Genomic DNA, 14890 nt, shown 5'->3' on the forward strand with positions numbered 1-14890 from the left:
AACAACTAAGTAATCAGACTATTCTCTCTACATTTGTTATGCTTAAAATTTCATAAAAACTAAAAACATTAAGTGAAGTATTTCAATTAATTAGATAAATAAATTCTAAGTCAACAAACTGTTTCAGCTTATTTTCCCTGGAAATCCATGCAAGGAATGGGTAATGACTGCCTATTGGTAGAGAACTTTTACTTAAAGGTAAAGAATGGTAAATACCTTATTGGAAAGACAATATCAAATAAATAGAGCTAATACAAAGGAAACCCAATTACTCCCAAAATGAATTTAGTGGAATTGGTGGTATCTCAGAGTTATATTTCCAAACAAAATATAGCAAAATATACTTTACATTAAATAATGTCAGAAAGTATTATCTGAAACAGCAGCCAGCAAAATATCCCCATTCTTTGTTACCTCTACCACAAGGGGACTAAACTAGAGCCATCACAAGCTGAAAAGCTCATCTTCACCAAAAGATACAGATGTTTTCTAGAAAATCTTTTTATACCTAGTCATCAACCGAAAAAGTCACTCATTTATCTCAATTTTTCTTTCTAAACTTGCATAACTCACAAAAGGAGGTACTTTACTCTCCTGCCTACAACTGTTATCTCTAAAGCCTAAAATAGACTAGCATGTAACAGTCTGTAAGCAGATACTGGTAGAAGAAAGGGAGAGGGGAAGTGAGGGAGGGAGGGATGGGAGACAAAAATGTCAAAAGAAAGGCTTCAGAAAAACAAGTTGGAAGCTACACAAACTACAAATAAACCCCTGGTTTGACTGAATGTAATTTTGGAAGCCAACTGACAGCAAAGTGAAACATACTGAATCCTTGAATTTTCATCATTTATGAATTCCAGAAATATAATTCTCAAAAGCAATGGAAGAAAGCCTCGTGGAAGAACAGAAGAAGAACAACTACAAGGGGAAAAGAAAACAGGAAGAAGGAAAGTTAGCGTGAAGACACTGAATGAGACGCGACAACCAACTAACCAGAGGTGTGAGAGGATCAAGAGCTGTAATCACAGAAAGGGTCACCTGTTCATAGCAAAGAACACTTCCATGTACTAGAACACATTGCCACACTTCCTTCCCAAGAGTTAATCACTTTTAGTTTTTTTTAACCTGGTTAACTTCCATCTTCATGTTAGGTAACCAGTCACTTTTCTCACGGCTTCAGAGAGCAGCCACTCTTGACCATACATATTATAGAAAATCTCTGAGTAAGTTATACTATCCACACAGCTAAGGTCCTATTTGCTGACTATGATATTATCAGTTTTTTTCCACATTACCTTGGAATCTGCCACTTTATCCAGACCTAACTCTTGAATAACCATGTTAATCCGTTCATTTTTCTCGTGATTTGTCATAGTTGTTGGAAGCCGAAGGGCTGCTGAGAACTGTAAGTTTTCTCTCACTGTCAGAGTTCCCATCACAACATCATCCTTAAAGAAAAATGCCATTTTAACAAGATATATCAGGTCTTTTCTGATACCATCACTCTGTAGTATATGTAACTTATCCACAAAAATAAGATACCCAAGTTCTAGCTAATAATGAACTTGTGTGTGTTGTGTGCTCAGTCATGGCCCACTCTTGGCAATTCTATGGACTGTAGCCTGCCAGGGTCCTCTGTCCGTGGGATACTCCAGGCAAAAATACTGGAGTGGGTTGCCATTCTCCTCTCCAGGGAATCTTCCTGACCCAGGAATGGAACCCACATCTCTTGCATCTCCTGCATTGGCAGGTGGATTGCTTACCACTGTGCCACCTGGGAAGCCCGCCCCAATAATGAACTTGCAATTAAACAAATTACAATAACTCCATGTCCAGGCAGCTGCATAGCCTGATGAATTAATCTTCATTTCTAACCTGTATACCCAGAGAGAACACAGGTAATTATGATTACTACTGGCAGACATTTATAGAATGCTTTACACAAGGATTCTATAACACTGTTCTAAGCTAGGGGAAGGAGAGAGGTGAGGGTAAGGCAAAAAAAGTAAACTAGTAATGTGTTTTAGAAATGATATGATAATAAGAGTTGATACTATTGCCCTTACAAGGGTCATATTCCAGACTTTCTTTTCATTTAATACTATTCTGAATCTTATAGCAGATTATGAAAAGCTGGTTTAAAGAAAAGTTGTTTCTATGATTATGTCACGTAGTCAATTGGAAGCACACTCAACTATCAGCCAAGGCACTTGCCCATACAAAAAATCAGAAGAAATCTAATAGGTAAAGTCAGAAATACTTACTTGTACCACATAACCTGAGTTACATTTAAAATTGGCAGGTCGAGGTGCTCCATTGATCAAAACATCTCCAGATAATCCATGTGGATCCTTCCTTGCAGCTAAGACATCTAACAACCTATAAAAGACATACGTTATTGTTTTTCTTTTCCCCTCCAAATCAGGCTTTACCTCTTAGCTAATTTGAATCCAAATTAACAGATCAAGAAATTATATGGCTTAACTAAAATTATATACATATATTTTAAATCTTACCTTCTTTTTAAAAATTATATGCTATAATAAAGCCCAAAAATATGAAAATAAAGCTCTCTTTCCTGATCCAGCACAGACCACTCAAACTTCCCCCTAGGGTGTCTGACCCTGGGGGTCTCCAGGCAGGCAATGTGCTCCTTTGCTTAAGATATAAGCCTTCACTATGCTGTTGGTTCCTCTCCCCACTTTCAATTTTATCCCCTTCCTTTTCATATGCCAATCATCTCATCAGGTCCTGTTAGTGTTCTATTAGTAAAGCTGACCTAATAAGACTTCCTCAGGACACAATCACAAGCTAGCACAACTACACCTTATGCATAGCAACCAGTACCAAACTAGACATGTAGAAAATGTTCAACAAACAAACGTCTACTCATATGAAAGTGTTCTTTAAAAGCACCTTAAAACTAGGAGTAGGGAATAGGTGAAGGAGATTTGAGAGGTACAAACCTCCAGTCATAAAATAAATAAGCCACAGGGATGTAACACACAGTATAAGGAATAGGGTCAATAATACTGTAATAACTTTATACAGGGACAGATGGCATCACTTATCATGGTGATCATTTGATGAATGCAAATGTCAAATCACTATGTAGTACACCTGAAACTAACATAATATTTATGTTGACTATAATTCAGTTTTTTAAAAACCACACCTGAAAACTACAAAGAAAAATCTTACTTATACTGTTATACTCACGAAGATTTGCCTCCACCTGTGGGTCCCAGAATGGCATTGAGGCCAGGTTTCATGACTCCACTGTAAATGCAGAAATATATCCAGTTACTGACTCAGTTTAAAACCAGTTCTATAATTTAGGGTTTGTATTTAATACACTCAATGAAGGTTGATAAAATGATAGGAGAAAAAAAGCACTAATCAACTCTTAAAGGAAAAAGAAACTGAATTGTTGTGTAATAAAAATCTAGCATACTACAAAGAATGTTAGTCACTAGTTAGGACTTAGAATAAAAGTGACTTGGGTTTCTCTAAACTCCTTTCACTTATTCTTTACACCATTTAAATTTTTTTAGAAAAGGACACAAGAACTTTCAAAGTTCCCTGACGTAACAGATGTTGGTAAAGCATCTCTGTTACACTTACTCTCCTTTCACAGTGTAAAATAAAGTGCCTAATAAGTCTTGAGTGATGCTTGACAATTATTATCTTCACATCATGTGACTCGCTACCTTGTCAAGTTCTACACAATTAATGTCAGTGGATTTCTAGAATCATCAGTAGTAGTGTTCTCATTGCTCAAATCCAGTCAGACAAAGAAGCAGTAAACCTGCAATGAAAATTCAGTGGCTGGAATAAAGCACCTCAAGGGGGTTAAAAAGAAAATAGCACCAGTTCTAAACCCTCACAAAATTCTTAATCAAATTAGAAAAGTAAAATATATACCCTCAAGATACATCATTTTCTTTCTTGTAAAGTGTAAGTAGAAATTTATACTTATTTCTCAGTTTAGAAGTGGTAGGAGGGGATACATATATATATTCTTTGGTGGCTCAAATGGTAAAGAATCTGCCTGCAATGCAGGAGACCTGGATTCGATCCCTGGGTTGGGAAGATCCCCTGGAGAAGGTATAGGCTACCCACTCTAGTATTCTTGGGCTTTCCTGGTGGCTCAGATGATAGAGAATCTGCCTGCAATGTGGGAGATCTGGGTTTGATCCCTGGAGTGGCAAGATCCCCTGGAGGAGGGCATGGCAACCCATTCCAGTATTCTTGCCTGGAGAACCCCCATCCCCACGCCCCACTGTAGCATGGCAGCTACAGTCCATGGGGTTGCAAAGAGTCAGACATAACTGAGTGGCTAAGCACAGCATGTGTATGTGCTATACTGATTTGTGTTGATATATGGCAGAGACCACCACAATATTGTAAAGCAACTATCCTCCAATTTTAAAAAATGGTGGATGCCACTTCCTATAGTAGATAACCTTTAAGGATAAACAGACGTGGTGTACACACAGCATGTTCCAAACAGACCAGGCAGATGTTTGAGGGTAGTCAATATTCAGACAGAAAGCAGGAGGGAAGAAAAAATGAAAGTAGTGTTGACTGTTCTGAGTCACAAGAAGAGGGGAAATATTTTGGATTTTATCCTATAGGTAGCCATTAGAATGGTTAAAGAGGATGAATGAGAGAAAGAAGAATTAAGGGCAAGGCCTCCACAGTTATAAAGGCATGATGAAATAAGAGGCCTGTGAAGCCCTTTCACAACTCTGATGACTAAGGCCAATCTCTCTTTGAAACTGGTAGGCAAGGCAAAATATATTCCACAGAGAAAATGGCATCTATTCCAAGTGGAAGGTCCAAAACCAAAGGGTATTTCACTCCAAGATATTTTCACAGAAACCAATTCTTTGATTACACAAGTGTTGTGACCAATAAACTTTACAATGTGCTTCAGTGCTTCCAATCAAGAGGACCTCAGCATTTATTGACTTTTGAGCTTGCATCGTCAAAACTGTGTAATGGCTGGTACTAGGATGACATGTATGTTTCACCTTGCTCATGAGCTGAAACACTGGCAAATAAATGAGTTAGGTAAACCAGGAACAAACTGTAAAACAGAAAAATCTCTTATTTTTTCAGTGACCTTTCCCCACAGATGTAAAAAGACATGCTAATGGTTGGGTGAACTTTCAAGATGCATTTATCAACAGCTCTTAATGTACCCGATATAAGCTTGTTATTCATTAAGACATCATTGTTAGGACTTCCCTGGTGGTCCAGTGGCTAAGACTGTGCTCTCAATGCAAGGGGCCAGTTCAATCCCTGATCAGGGAACTAGATCCCACATGCTGCAACTAAGATCAGTGAAGCCAAATAAATAAATTAAAAAAAAAAGGTTTCATTGTCAGAAAATCTTTCCGGGTTTTAAAAATATCTCCTCAAATTAAGATCAAGCAATCTGAAATAATTAATTCTGAACTGAATATAAACATTCTAAGAGAGAATTTTACAGGTTCCTGAGTTGGGCTTACTTTGGTACTAAGCCCTAGAATTACAGGAAACAATAGCATACAATCACAACTGCAACAGTTCCAGTGTGGAGCGGTGGCTAATTCTCCCTTCATTCACTCAACACAGTTATCCAGTGTCTACTGTGTATAACAAGATACTCTTCTAGGACACGGGACAGAGCTGAGAATAAATGTCCTAGCCCAAGTGGAATTTACATTCTAGTACAGCTGGTCACTTGTCTTCTGCTTCCATAAATGAAGTGTTACTGGAACAGAGTTACACTCATTCATGTACGTATTATCTACGGCTGCTTTCATGCTACAACAGAGATGAGTAGTTGCAACACAGATGGATGGCCCATAAAGTAGTCTATGGTCTATAATTCCCTTGTTTCCCCACCCTACCCTCTGCCCTACTGTCATTTCTCAAAACTGATTCCCCACCCTTAAGTACTGCTTTGCAGTATTTACATGCAGGAAAGCTCCCCTCTCTATACTGTAAAACTTTGCCAACAAGAATTATGTCATCTTGTCACCCCCAAAGCATGTAGCACAGTGGTTTACAATGGGTAGACCACCTGAATACTGAATACATGAAATGAAACCTAGCTAAAAGATTCACATCACATGTATTACTTTTTAGTGGATAATGGGTTAATGCTTTGGTCTTGCATTGTAGTCAATGCCATTCCCACTGCCTAGAACATGACCTTTCTCCACCCTCTACCCACACACACACACACACACACACACACACTCACACATAAGTGTGCACATATACAGTCTTCACCTTTTCTCTCCCCACACCTCCAAACCTCTGATTTAGGGTTAGCGACATCCACAGTGTCTTCTATCCCTTCTATTACGGTAGAATGACACAGTGAGGTACGCTAGTTGTCTGAGTCCCCCATCAGAATAGAAGGTTTCTGAGGAGAGAGGACACATCTGTCATTAGCATCTTGCACAATGTCAAGTACCTAGTAGATATTGGACATTTGTTGAATAAATGAGTCTCCACATTTCCATAAATGACAATTACTTATAGGAAAATCAAAAGAAATATTTTCAATAAAAACTAATGTCAAGAAGTAGGAAAGGGACTTCCCTGATGGTCCAGTGGTTAAGAATCTGCTTCGCAATGAAAGGGATGTGGGTTCAATCCCTGGTAGAGGAACTAAGATCCCACATGCCGCAGAGCAACTAAGCCCACACACAACTACAGAAGCCTGCACATTACAATGAAAGATCCTGCATGACACAACTAAGACCCAATACTGTCAAATAAATAAATATTTTTTAAAAAAGAACAAGTAGGAAAAGTTTATGAAAAATAGGTATAGTCTGATTGGGAAAAAACTTAGTTATATTCCCTATTTGTTATTTGATGTTCAAATATGTCAATCATTTCTATTAGACTTCCGCTTCCCTTCTCAGTAGGAAGGTGATGAAAGTGGGTAGAAGCACAGCAATGCCAGTATCCAAGAACATAGGCTGCAAAAGGAGGTGGGAGGAAGAGAGGCAATAGGTGAAGGGGCAGGAGTCTCCTTATACTGAAGAATAAGAATATTGATTGAGTAAACCAATAGGTAACTCAAAGACAATGAGAACCAGGCATGTCACATTCTGAAATGATGTTTCACAAACATGGATATGTGGAAAGAATGTTGGACTATTAGACAAAAATTGGAGAATGTAATAATGAGAAGTCATGGGTTTTAATCTACATACACAGATATAGAAAGTTTTAGATATATGTATAAGTACACATGTGCATATACTGAAACATACATATGTTCCCTAGGTCTGTCCACTAAGAAGTCTAAAAGCTATAATACCCTAATAACAATAAACATCCCAAGCACCCAGATCTTGGTTTGTAATTATTTCCATCCTCCACAAAAAGGAACATCAGCTGATTCCAGGTCTGACACAGGTTAAGCACACAATGAGTCTGAAACCTCTTGCTGTACCAACAAAACATTCAAAGAATGAGAATATGTCAAAAGAATGAGTCAAAAAAAAATACAGAACCTACCATGAAAGTTTCTCACTGACCAAATAAGTGACAATAAGAGTATCAAGACAAATAATGACAATAATGCACTACTATTGAATGCTATTGAATAAAATACAAATCTATGGGTCTATATTTATACAAATACAAATATAAGAGATGGTGAATTAAGTCCTTCCTTTTACTAGAATGCAAACTAATACATATAGAAGAGATGGATGAAAACAGAAAGTCACATTTTGGTAAATATAGAATAATTAACTACCAAAGCAGATTGTTCCTGCTGATTCAGGCAGGGGTCATCAATGGGGGGTAGAGCTGGCGGGTTGACGTTTAATGAGAAATAGAATTTTGGAATAACGTCACAGTACCTCTCTCGTAAAATCTGTCAATTACAAAGGGGAAAATGGTGACATATGGTAAAGAAGGCTGGGAGACATTAACATGACCATATGACCAAGATTAAGGGGCAGGACAGGAATAAACCAGCTTGGATGAGGCTGAAGAGACATGATGTGGTGGTCAGTCAACCATGTGAAGAGCATGGTTGACCAAGGAGCCATAAGACCCACCATTGCGTTCATTATGAAGCTACACTTCCCCTGAGCTTATTCCAGACAATGACCTGTGTTTATCTAAGAGAGGGTCACTGTTTCTAGAAAATATACACTGGAGGAGTTAGGAATACTGGAGCATCATACAGACCACTTGCTCTAGAGTGGTTTAGGAAAATATTAATGACAATGGGTAGATAAAGAAACAAAGTGATGAACAAATGCAGTGAAATATTCACAGATGGGAATCTGGGTGAGAGAGTTATATTCCCACAAGGTTTAAACTTGAAATTATCTCACAATAAATTATTAATTTAAAAAATTCCCAAATAGTGTAATGGATTTCCTTGAAGATGATATGATAGCCACATAGCCACTGCAATGGATCACTTTTTCTAGAAATCTTCAGCTTTGGTGAGAAAAAAGTTCAGCTGCTGGGTATGGAGAAAAACTAAGCAGGAAGACTTTTATAAGGAAGTAAAATCTCACCTTTTTGAATTCGTATAGTCAGATTTTATTTTAGCATCTTGTCCCCCAGAGGGAAATGAGAGTCTACACTGATTCTACAGGTGAGATTATAAAATGTCCAAAGGAAAAACAAAAAATCAAGATCCTCATCAGCTTTTCTGGAACACAGTTACTACTTTGAATGCTGATGGTGCTATCAAACACGAATCAAAAATGAGATAAATGAGAGCACCCTTTTCCCCATCCCAGAAACTCTACTTAGTTGAAGCCAGCAGATAGGGGGAACATAAAAAACACTACTGCCTAAACCAGTAGTGTGAGCAAGCAAGGGAAAAACAAAACCTTGTATCCTTTTAACTGTAAAACTTGAAATGATTACAAGATTTGACTGAGTTTTTATGAACCTAGGAATGCATGTAAGGATGAACTCATCTGTTGCTAAAATGCACACCACTGAACCATAAAAACATTATGAAGCCTTGAGCAGATGATGCTTTTAGTGTATCAAGTTACTAATTTACTACCTTTAAAGCATAAGCAAGGTAAATGTACCCCAGAGCAGTGCATATTTTAAATTTATCCAACCTGTACATATTCAAATCATTTGTTACCTTCCACTTATCAGCACAAAATCTGAAGTGACCAGCATTTTTCTTGATTATTATGCTCCACCAAAAAAAAAAAAAAAAGTAAGCTTTACAGAAAGGTCCATCAATGCTAGTCTAGATATGGAGCAAAAGATAAAAGCTTTTCATCAACTATTCCTCTCCTGATATACAGGGTTTCTCAACGTAAGAAGGTAGTACAATCTGTGTTATTGCATGGAGAAAAATTTATTTAATTCTACACTGCTCCTGGCCTTCTGGCAACCTAATCAATTTTAGATCCTTGATGTTTTTTCCCAACCCACATCCCAAAATTCTCTCCCCTATTAGTCATCTCCTAGCCCTCTGGAAGTAGTTGGCTGCCAGTAATAGAAAAGACCACGGTCGCATATAACGCACTAAGAAAATGTGAGAAGCATCTGATTCCATATAGGTTTGTAGCCGTACCTGGCCAAAGGTTTCTTAATAAACCATTCCTCCAGTTATGGGACTTCCCTGGTGGCTCAGAGGTTAAAGCGTCTGCCTCCAATGCGGGAGACCTGGGTTCGATCCCTGGGTCGGGAAGATCCCCTGGAGAAGGAAATGGCAAACCACTCCAGTGTTCTTGCCTGGAGAATCCCATGGACGGAGGAGCCTGACAGGCTACAGTCCACGGGGTCGCAAAGAGTCGGACACGACTGAGCGACTTTCCTTCCTTCCTTCCCAGTCTTGGAAAGTCAGAAAAAGATGTTTGCTTTATCTAGGAATAATTATTCCCCTATTAAACAAAAAAATTAACAAAACACATAGGCTGTGCTATCTAAGCAAACCCAGATGCACTTCCCACTCCACAGAGAGGAAGAATCCAGCTCAATTTTCTAGAATTCAGAAAAATAGTAAAACCCTAAAGGCTATAATATATGAAAAAGATATCTTGGGATCCAGTAGATACTGAGTGCTCATTTTCTCCCTACTCTATTGCCCACTTCACCACCATTTAATGCATTAGTTGCTGGATGAAGAGAATGAAGAATCATAGTTTTGTATTGACCTGGATTCTAAAATATAATTAAATATTAATTTGGATCCTAAATTTTCTTATCACTTTGGACTTCAACTGCATAACCTAAGCTAAGCTATAGTTGTCTTATATTTATATATATTTAACATGTGATCCAACCCTTTCACTGCTAGTTTAGTCAAAGGAAATGAAAGCATGTGTCTATATATCTGTATAGACTTGCACACCTTTACGTGCAATAAGCAAAACCTGCCAAAACCTGCATGTCAATGAACCTACTTAAATAAAAGTTCAAGCACATACTTGATATTTGCTAGTATTTCTTTCTCAATTGTTTTCCGACAAAGTAGAAATCCAGTCTTCACTTTTACTCGATAGCAGATGTTATGAAAACTTAACACAGCTCCTTCAGTCAATGTCTGCAGGTCCTTAGAGGTTGTCTCTGGAATGCCGTTGGTTTTTTTTGACATTGGGATAGAAACGTTGTAACTATTGGAAGACATTTTGAGCATTTCCGCCTTCCTGTGGAGGGAAAAGCAACAATAAGTTGATAGTCCAGGTAAACGAGACTGTAAACAGTAGTTAACAGTACACTTAAAACAAAACTGCTTTGGTATAAACTTCCAGTTATAAAATAAGACCTGAGGATATAATGTGTGGCATGGTGACTATAGGTAATAATACTGTGTTGTATATTTGAAAGTTGCCAAGAGAGATCTTAAAAGTCCTGACCATAAGAAGAAGAAAATGTGTGATTTTTGTGTATGATGGATAATAATTAGTTTTATTTTGGTGATCACTTCACAATATATACAAATATTATGTCATTATGTTGTACACCTGAAACTAATGTTATTATGTCAATTATCTCAATTTGTTAAAAATTTTATAGATCAAAAAAAGTTTAATGTAAAATGCCTTATTGGTCATTTTATATTGATAACGTGTTTAAGTAAAAATATTTTGGCTATATTCAGTACAATTAATTGTATTTTTAAAATTTTAAAACAAGTCCATTTTAAACTTCAATGCAATAAATAGCTCCATTTCCAATGAACAGGCCATATCACAACAATAATAATCAGCTTGGAACCTACATTAGGGAGGCAGACACAACTCTGAATACACAAACTTCAATTAGATGTCAATTAAACATCTAACAAGTAAACAGGGGGAGTATGAAAATTACTCAAAACTCATGAAGCAGCAAAAGATGACTGGGAGTTAGAGCTGACTTAAAAAATATAATATGACTCAAGATCAGGGACAGGCTACATGATCACCATCACTCCATTCTTATTTGAGTCTGACACAGATATTACAAAAAGGGGGCTTGACAAGCAGTCAAGAACAAGAGAGATTTCTTTGAATTTAAAGCTCCTGACTTTACATCTCCGATTGCTATGTTCCTTTAATCAACTAAGAAGACAAATTCAAAAATTGTTTGGAATGATAAGCTCATTTTCTTAATGGGCAAACATATTTAAATTCTAGGGAGGTTTACAATTATGTATAAAAATGATCGAGAAGATCAAACCAATAGTTAAGCAGTTAAAGAATTTAAAACAAGTAAGTATTAAATTTACAAGTGAAGTTTAAAATATTTAATTTAACAAGTTAAAAAAGGCCCTTTTATAAGGATTTAGAGCAGGATCTTAAGGTGAACTTAACAGCTTGTGCAATAGCTTTGAAAAATGAAACTTCCATAAACTTAGTTTTAATTTTTAAAAATCAAAGTAATCAATGAAGAACTTTCTCTCTGGCTACGGTAGAGTAGCTGGTCCAAACCAATCATCCTCCTAAGGGCAACTGTAGAAGTAGACAAAATATAAGATGCAACTCTTTGAAGAATGCTTTCTGATGGGTGCAACCAAAGCACTGGAAAAGAGGAAAGATGAAGCATTCCATGCCCAGCATTCTTGAGGCAAATTACACATATATGGGGCAAAACCCAGAAAAACCAGGCAGAAAGAAGCTGCTCAAAAGCTGAATGAATATATTTAAGTAGCCTCTCATTAACAGGGAGACAAAGTTTGGAGCTGTGAGTCTACCAGTTGAAAACTCCAAGTTTTTGAGATCGTACCAATAGGGCTCTGACCTGGAAATATGAGCAACCTATACCAGCCTTTACTCAAGCAATGTGATCCACTCATATTTTGCTAAAAGAAATTTAAATCTATTCCAAAGTCATCATCAGCCAAATTTTCAATCAAAAATTACCAAACATGCCAGAAAATAAGATCTAATGTTCCAAAACAAGAAAATAGAAGTAGATCCATAAGTATTGTAGATTGGAGTCATCAGACATCTGCGTTAAAATAACTGAGTAATATGTCTAAGAAAATAAATGAAAAGATAGACTATCACCAAAGAACTAATCAATATTTTTTTAAAAATCAATAGATGAGTTTAATAGCAGTTTAGATACAGACTGGGAAAGAATTAGTGAACTGATAGACTGCCATGTAGAAAGCATCCAGATTGAAGAGTGTATGAAAATTATCACCATGGAAAAGAAACAAAAAACTTCAAACTGAGGAGAAAGAAGAAGTAGCCTTTTTTTTAACTACATAAAAGAGCTAAGAAACATATGAGATGTGATGAAAAAGATCTGGCATACATGTAACTGGAGACCTGAAAAAGAGAAAAAAAAAAATGTAGCAGAATCAGTATTTGAAGAAATATTGGCCAAGCATTTTCCAAAACTGAAGGTATCAAGCCACAGACTGAAGAAGCTCTAGGAACACCAAGACAGGATATGTATAAGAAAACCACACACACCTGAGCATATCGTGGTAGAACTTCCCCCAAACCAAAATAATCTGTAATTGTTCCTATAGCCAGAAACTGCTCTACTGTTATCACATTAAAAACATATTCCATTTTGGAAACTGCAAAAGTAGGAAACCACTTCTAGACTGGCACCCAGGAAATTAAAAGAGCTTAGTTTTAATCTGTGAGCACAATGAATAGTAATAATTAGCTAAAGTCCTACTCTCTGAAAGCAGTGAAAGAGAAAGCTCAAGGTACAAATAACTATAGAGACCTTGCATCTTGACTTTATAAACTTAAGCCATCCCTCATGTCTTCAAAAGCCAAACTATACTAGCCTGACATGAACAATTGCTTCTCTTGCCATTCCCCATTTGCTGTTCAGGCACCGAAGACACTTTCTAACACTCTCCCAAGGCTCAGTGTGCGTGTGTGCGTGTGCGTGTGTGTGTGTGTGTGTGTGTGTGGTCAGTCTGTACAACTCTTTGCGACCCATGGAATGTAGCCTGCCAGGCTCCTCTGCCCATGGAATTTTCCAGTCAAGAATACCAGAGTGGGTTGCCATTTCCTACTCCACAAGGCTCATTAAGAGAATCAAATAACATCCCACTTGAATTTAAATAGGCCATTGGCTCAAGATAGACATTAGTACAAAATCTTTGTGAGATTTTCTGTTAATAAAAGGCACCAACTGGAACTATAGTACCCAAGAAAGATCATCCATACCCATCCACCCATTCAAGATAGAGAACTGATAGATACAATCACAATTTTAGAAGTGTGTGCATACTGAGTTCGTCTTTACTGTGATAGGATTAAGTTAGTAATTCACATTGCTAGGAGGTGCTGGATTCCTCACTAGGATCTTATTAATAATAACCTTCCTCAGAGACAGCAGGGTCTTAGTAATTCATGTGTCACAAATCAAGAGATTAGCAAGCATAACTGAGGTACACCATCCAGCTGAAGCACATTATACCAAAAACCAAACTTATTTCTAACACCAATATGAAACAATATATTACTCTAAGATGAAGCAAAAAACTTATAGGAATGATTACAAAATTTTAAAAACACACATCTCAGCACCATATTAACCTCAAAGTACTCAAGTCTCCAGTTTATACAGTATCCTGGGTATACTATATATGGTATGCCAGGTTTATCCAGATACTGGGTTTATCCCAGTATCCTGGGTTTTTAGAGGAATCACTGAAAGTAACTGTCTCTAAGTAGACATTAATCTTTCCCTACAGATTAGAATTATTTTCTCTTTATGTAAAAAAAAAAAAAAAAATATATATATATATATATACATACATATACGTATGAAACCACACCTAGATTTCCCTATGACAAAAATCAACTTCCCACCTTGTTGCTGCTTCCTTGCTTCCAGAGCATGTGCTAAATCGCTTTCTGAATCTGAGACCCACTTCAAAGACTTTAAAAATAAAAGAAGCATCCAAATGGCTTCATATAACTCGCCTGAACCAGCCTGCTCTGTTAACTGACCTGATTATCTTTCACCAGCTGGAACAGTCCTTCCATACATGACTGAGGGGCTTTGAATAATGAGATTCTTTCCCCCTTTCGAGCTGTTTCTTTTCTACTTATGTCTACCTTTGTCACCTTTCCTCTCTTCTTCTTGTTTTCTAACTAATGAGGTACATTTTTACTTTTTTGAAAAGTCTTCTTCCATAGACACTGGTATATCTATTATAAGAATGATAACCTGCATTAAAAATACCACTTTTGAACGGCCTTTTGGACTCAGTGGGAGAAGGCAAGAGTGGGATGATTTGAGAGAACAGCACTGAAACAAGTACATTACCATACGTAAAACAGATGACCAGTGTAGTTCAATGCATGAAGCAAGGCACCCAAAGCCAGTGCTCTGGGACAACCCAGAGGGAGGGGATGGGGAAGGAGGTGGGAGGAGGGTTCAGGATTGGGGGGGACACATATACCTATGGCTGATT

The 14890-nt window shown here is 37.3% G+C and overlaps 1 protein-coding gene across 14 annotated transcripts in view; it reads right to left on the reverse strand.

Annotated features, from left to right (window-relative positions):
- Window positions 1-14890, reverse strand: part of ABCG2 (ATP binding cassette subfamily G member 2 (JR blood group)) — a 134114-nt gene that overhangs the window by 29916 nt on the left and 89308 nt on the right. For all 14 annotated transcript variants that reach the window (XR_014083096.1, XR_014083097.1, XR_014083091.1 and 11 more), the window contains 4 exons: window positions 10440-10658; window positions 3220-3279; window positions 2265-2379; window positions 1296-1448 (listed from right to left, as the gene is read on the reverse strand). Coding sequence is in view for 11 of the 14 variants with exons in the window: in XM_081593993.1 (XP_081450119.1) it covers window positions 1296-1448; window positions 2265-2379; window positions 3220-3279; window positions 10440-10658 (547 nt within the window). In the remaining 3 variants the exon portion in view is untranslated. The remainder of the gene's footprint in view (window positions 1-1295; window positions 1449-2264; window positions 2380-3219; window positions 3280-10439; window positions 10659-14890) is intronic.

This window comes from Giraffa tippelskirchi, chromosome 1 (assembly GCF_054371585.1).
Source record: "Giraffa tippelskirchi isolate mGirTip1 chromosome 1, T2T-mGirTip1v1.2.pri, whole genome shotgun sequence".
NCBI lineage: Eukaryota > Metazoa > Chordata > Mammalia > Artiodactyla > Giraffidae > Giraffa > Giraffa tippelskirchi.